This window comes from Eurytemora carolleeae, unplaced genomic scaffold (genome assembly GCF_000591075.1).
Source record: "Eurytemora carolleeae unplaced genomic scaffold, Eaff_2.0 scaffold83, whole genome shotgun sequence".
Classification (NCBI taxonomy): Eukaryota; Metazoa; Arthropoda; class Copepoda; order Calanoida; family Temoridae; genus Eurytemora; species Eurytemora carolleeae.
The window spans coordinates 292,177-297,408 of NW_019396027.1; the positions used below are offsets into that span (position 1 = coordinate 292,177).

The following is a 5,232-nucleotide window of genomic DNA, read 5'->3' on the forward strand; positions in this document are numbered from 1 at the left end:
TTTTTTAGTCTCTAACCTTACTTAATTTAACTTAATACTTCTTTATCAATAAATTTACAAAAGTAAAACCAACTACACACCAAACACAGATACAATTACGATGGATCTAGCGGTAACCTGGCTCCAATTAATGTTCATTCCAAGATAATAGGGAACTTGAGCCAAACCCTGCAATTACTGAATTAACAATTAGGTCCTTATTGACTACATCCTACTATATCCCCTCCCCACCCCCACCCGTTAGAGGTCCTATTTGGCTACCTTGTACTTGAACCAATTGCCATTATTATATTAAGATTTTTGTATTTTCCGGTTGATACGTTTTTTGGGTTATTCAGGCTAGTTATGACTGACTTTAAATGAGAATTAAAGACTGAGTTTTTTCTTTGACATTTGCAAACAGCAAACAGGCGATCGTTAGTCAGAATTGCGCAATAACGGTTAAACCAATGTCTACTGCATCTACGGCTAGGACACAGGGGGTGGGGCATAAACTATGACAAAGACAAGCTAGAATTGTGGTGAAGAAAATCATATATTTATATTGAAACAGTAAAGTCAGAAATCAGAACTTGTGTGCCCATCTTATGCAGATATACAGATTAATCTAATTTCTCATAGATATCCAGTGGTGGTTATACCCGTCAGGGGTAACTCTAATTGAGGGATTACGTATTTTTCCTCAAATTCAAGCTTAAGATCAAGTGTTCAAGATTAACGATAGTTTATTAGAAATAATGATTAACTGAAAAACGACTGCACATGATTTAATATTCCTGAGATGGAATTTAAAGAATTTGAGCCGCGGTTAAAATCCGCCAAAACCCGGTTTAAATTTAGCGCCGGCTTAAATCTTGAAACATTTGATACAATTTTAAAGTGGAACCAACCATATTTAAACCGCGGCTTAAATTTAAACTGCAGCTCAAATTCTTTAAATTCGGCCACTGGTTTCCTTTTTAATTTTAATTTTCTTGCACTGGCTGTTTGAAACGAATTAACTCGAAAAACTATAATTTAATTTTAGAGAATTATGAATTTTAATGTTGGAAATGTGGAAACTGTCCGAAGTATGTGACACTGCAGCAGGGTAAACAATGAGGTTTCTGCTCATCTATACAAACCCATAACAAACAAGATACAAGATGATGCTAATTTTGCTGTTATCGGTGAGAATATCTTCATATTTGAAAAATTACTATTTTGTTTGTGTTCATGTTTTTAATGTTTATTTCAAACAAGCTTGGGAACCAAGCTTTGTCTGAATTTGTTTCTTCAACTTCTCGTGGTTCTACAAACAAAAAAAACAGAATCTCTGTTTGTATGTCTTTGTGTTTATCTACAGAGCGTCCCATATCATATTAGATTATCTCCAATCTTTAACGCCAAAATACGCACATAATACTCAAAAATTCTAGCATTTTCGGCAAAAAAAAATTTCTATTAGCCTGATTAAATTTTTTAAAATGATTCATTCTTCTTAAATTTTCTGATTTATCCCACAAATTGTAATTTAGACCCATTGACGCGGTCTAATTTGATATGGGACACCCTGTATCTATATGATTATATATTATACATTTTAAAAAATCTTTTATTATCTTAAATAGAGATAAAGCAACGTGTAATGTTCAACTATGTGAATATTGGTTATCTTTAAGTGTATCTGGATCGGTGCTGATGGTACCTTATCTTTGCTAGGCAACTCATACATTTTTACTGATCAAACTTACATAACAGACCCTCAGGTGAGATACAATTCTGACGGTACCCCGGCCCATATATTTGATAACAATAAGTAAACCAGTATGCGTAAATGTAAAATATTATATATACATATAATTCATGGCAAAAAATTTGAATTTTAGGCTGGTGAACGCAACAGGGGAGTGTACGCTAAACAGGTGGACAGAAAAAAAAAATGACTTATTAGTAGATCTTAATATGTAAGATTAGTTTTATATTGGCATAATTCATGACAAAAACCACTGATTTGTGTATCTGTCTTAATTGTATAATAGTTTTACTTCAGTATGGACCGTTTGGGGATGACCTAGTCCTAGCTCTTGGCAACAGAGATCTTCACCTTATTCGTGGACATTCTCATGAGCCTCATAGCTCCCATAGGTAAGAGTTTAGTCCAATAAAACTAAATGTCTTGCTGCGTTGCGTTTTATAATTAAAGAAAATAATAGTTGGTGAATTCTTAAATTTATTCTGAAGACGTAAGAGACTGCATTCAAAAACTGGTTTAATAAAATATGACAACAATTAAATACTGATATTAACTATTCATAAAAATCGGGATTAATCATTCCATTCTTTCTAACTTTATTTACAGAGTGTCTCACATCATATTATATCGTTAATCGGTCTAAATTACGATTTTCGGGACTAATCAGATAATTTAAAAAGGATGAATCATTTTGAAAGTTTGAATAGTAAGAAGTTTCTTGCGGAAAATGCTAGGTTTTTCGAGTATTTTGTTTTTTTTTGCCGTTAAAACTTGTAGATAATCTAATATGTTATGGGACACTCTGTAGTTTCTGATTTATAAACTTTTGGATTAAAATGTATCAATTTACAATGTAAACGATGATATTTCGTTTCTTTAAATAATAAGACGAATTTGACCTAAAAAAATAGATTTCGCAAGATTTAGTAAATTGCTGATGCCGTTGTCCTGCATAATTCCATCTCCCCCTAAATATTTAACCATTTTCAAACCTTGTCAACACAATGTTAGATATAAAAAGCAATTTAAAACATTGAACATTATTTATAAATCACATAGTAACTCTAAAATATAATTTATTCAGAGAGGCGCAAATGTCGTCCACTCTGAATGTCGTCCACTCTAATTTTCTAATCTCTATATCTCTGCAACCCGATGTTGTAGACCTTTAATATTCCAAACTAAACGTTCTGTTATTCAAATAGTTTAAGTTTAAAATATCAAAAATTTACAACATTAAGTTGCAAAGATATAGGGATTCGAAAATTTGGGTTTGAGGCGAAAACTCGATTCCTTTGAAAACTTGTCTGCCATTCTTTTGATGCATAGGATTCCTAAAACCTGATACTTTTGTATAATTTCAATTGAAAAAAAGCGAATTTTTCTTGGAAAAAAAAACAATTTCTACCTTTACCAAAATACATTTTTCCCATAGGAATTTTGACTTCATTGGATGTTTTAAAGTATCGGGGCGTTATTTCGCATTAGGCATTTTGTTTTGGGCGTTCAATAGATTATGTAAACATTTGCTCCTGCACCCCCCAAAAAAGCTGAAAGTACATTTTGATATATATGTGAACGATTATGCATATATTTAAAGCATTGACTATAATTACATTTATTGTATTTTTAGCACCCCTTTGCATCATTTGGATTAAAAACTAATATACATGATTTATAATTTTCTTTGATTTTAGAGTAAAACGATACCAGTCAGTCAACGAATATAGTGCAAAACCACCAAAATTCGGATCTTCCATCAGTATAAACAATAAGGTTTCAATTCGCAATGAGTGGTACAGAAAGGTTCAAATACCAGAAAAGAGAAGTTCAAAACATTCAGGTTTCCGTGAAAGAACACAAAAACAATCTCGAAACGCCAAATCCTCCTATAGAAGACTGAAAACGATGGGATCACACAGAAATAGGAAGTTTTATCTTGTAAATAGTTTTCAAAGGCCCTCTAAAACTATGAGATAGTCTAAAATCTAAATATTCGAATTTCATTTTGATTCTTGATGCATGCATGCTTTAAAACAGTGTTTTTAAAAACTCCATACATACTTGGTTTTCAGTTTTATAAAACCACCATAACATAACTTTTTTAACTATGTTTTTAATTTGTATTTGTTTAAAAAAAGTTTATTTTGTTTTTAAAGGGACATAAAGGAAAAATGAATAGACTGAAACCTGAGAATCCCAGGAGTTGATTGAGACATATAAAAATGTTCATGTCTCGATAAATTTATATAAAACTGTGTCAAAATTTTACCAAAACGTATATATGTAAAATTTTGTATAAGATTCGTAGTATTAAACAGATCATATTTAACAAATACGCGACCAATATGAAAACAACTATATCCCAGAGGAGTCTAAGAAACTCAAGTTTGCTCCTTTTATTGTTTAAATTTAATGATTATTTATGTGTCCGAAACATGTCACCAGAACTCCAACCAATGGCCGTGCAATGTTATTGTCACGTGTCTTCGTCTGTATTACGTGTCCAGTATACTGCACTGTCATTGGAGGGAGTTCTGGTCACGTGATACGTACGTACATATCTTAATATATACGTTTTGGTATAATTTTGAAACAGTTTTATGTCAATTTCTCGAGACAGGAACATCAGAATCAGATTGATGTCTTATATGTATCGTTCAACTCCTGAGATTCTCAGGTTTCAGCCTATACCCTCTTTAATTTTTCCTTTACAGTCCCTTTAAGATTAAAACAAAATAGATTTCCTTCCGAAGGTTTGATTGGCGGTTTTAGTATGTTGAAAGCAGTAAATGTAAGAAAACGATGTGGCGTGAAACTAATCATCGGAATAAAAAACTTTTTTATAGAAAAAGTAAATACAAAATTGCCATATTTGTATTTAATTGTATTAACTTTAACTGTATAAAATTTATCCATTTTAAAATGTTTAAACATCAATGAAGGAAACAATTAAGATTTATATTTAAGAGTAAATGCCATGAGAACTTGTTTCAGTCTCTAACAGATTGATATGTCAAGTTCTTACTGTATTCGAATGAATGTGCTATTTTTGTGCCAGATCAGACTGAACTGTCTTCCATTATGCAAAATATTTTTTCCATATTTGGCAGCTGATATTGATTGGATTAATTTATTAACTATTTATAGTTTACTGTATTATTAAGATAACAAATCTTTGGTTGTAAATAAAGGTAGTATTTTAGTTTAAAATTTGATTCGATAGAATTTAGTGATTATGATTTGGGTTTGTTTGTTTTCATCAAAAAGACGTCAAAACTGCTTAAACAATGTTCCAATGTTTTTTCTGTGAGACCTCACATATGACATGACACTTTTTCTCCCATCAAAATTTTTCAATATTGATGGTCCAAAAACCTTCCTAGGGGTAATAACATTATTAATAATAGTATTAAACAGTTTTTATGCAACAAATATGTATACCACTCTAAAAACTACAATTTACCTGCAGAGTAACCTGAGAAACTCAGGTTTGC

At 31.3% G+C, this 5,232-nt stretch overlaps 1 protein-coding gene across 1 annotated transcript; it reads left to right on the forward strand.

Moving 5' to 3' along the window:
- Window positions 1-1,000: 1,000 nt before the first annotated feature.
- Window positions 1,001-3,908, forward strand: LOC111718302 (uncharacterized). The gene is made up of 5 exons (XM_023493858.1): window positions 1,001-1,169; window positions 1,662-1,748; window positions 1,869-1,904; window positions 2,033-2,127; window positions 3,433-3,908. Exons 1-5 carry the CDS (start codon window positions 1,146-1,148, stop codon window positions 3,713-3,715), a joined length of 525 nt encoding a protein of 174 aa, XP_023349626.1. The 5' UTR covers window positions 1,001-1,145; the 3' UTR covers window positions 3,716-3,908.
- The last annotated feature ends 1,324 nt before the right edge of the window (window positions 3,909-5,232 follow it).

Excerpts from the sequence above, each read along its gene's own strand:
- LOC111718302 (XM_023493858.1), top strand. The coding sequence starts at position 1,146 with ATGATGCTAATTTTGCTGTTATCG. Across the intron at positions 1,749-1,868 it reads CTTACATAACAGACCCTCAG|GCTGGTGAACGCAACAGGGG; the intron begins GTGAGATACAAT and ends TTTGAATTTTAG. Across the intron at positions 2,128-3,432 it reads GAGCCTCATAGCTCCCATAG|AGTAAAACGATACCAGTCAG; the intron begins GTAAGAGTTTAG and ends CTTTGATTTTAG.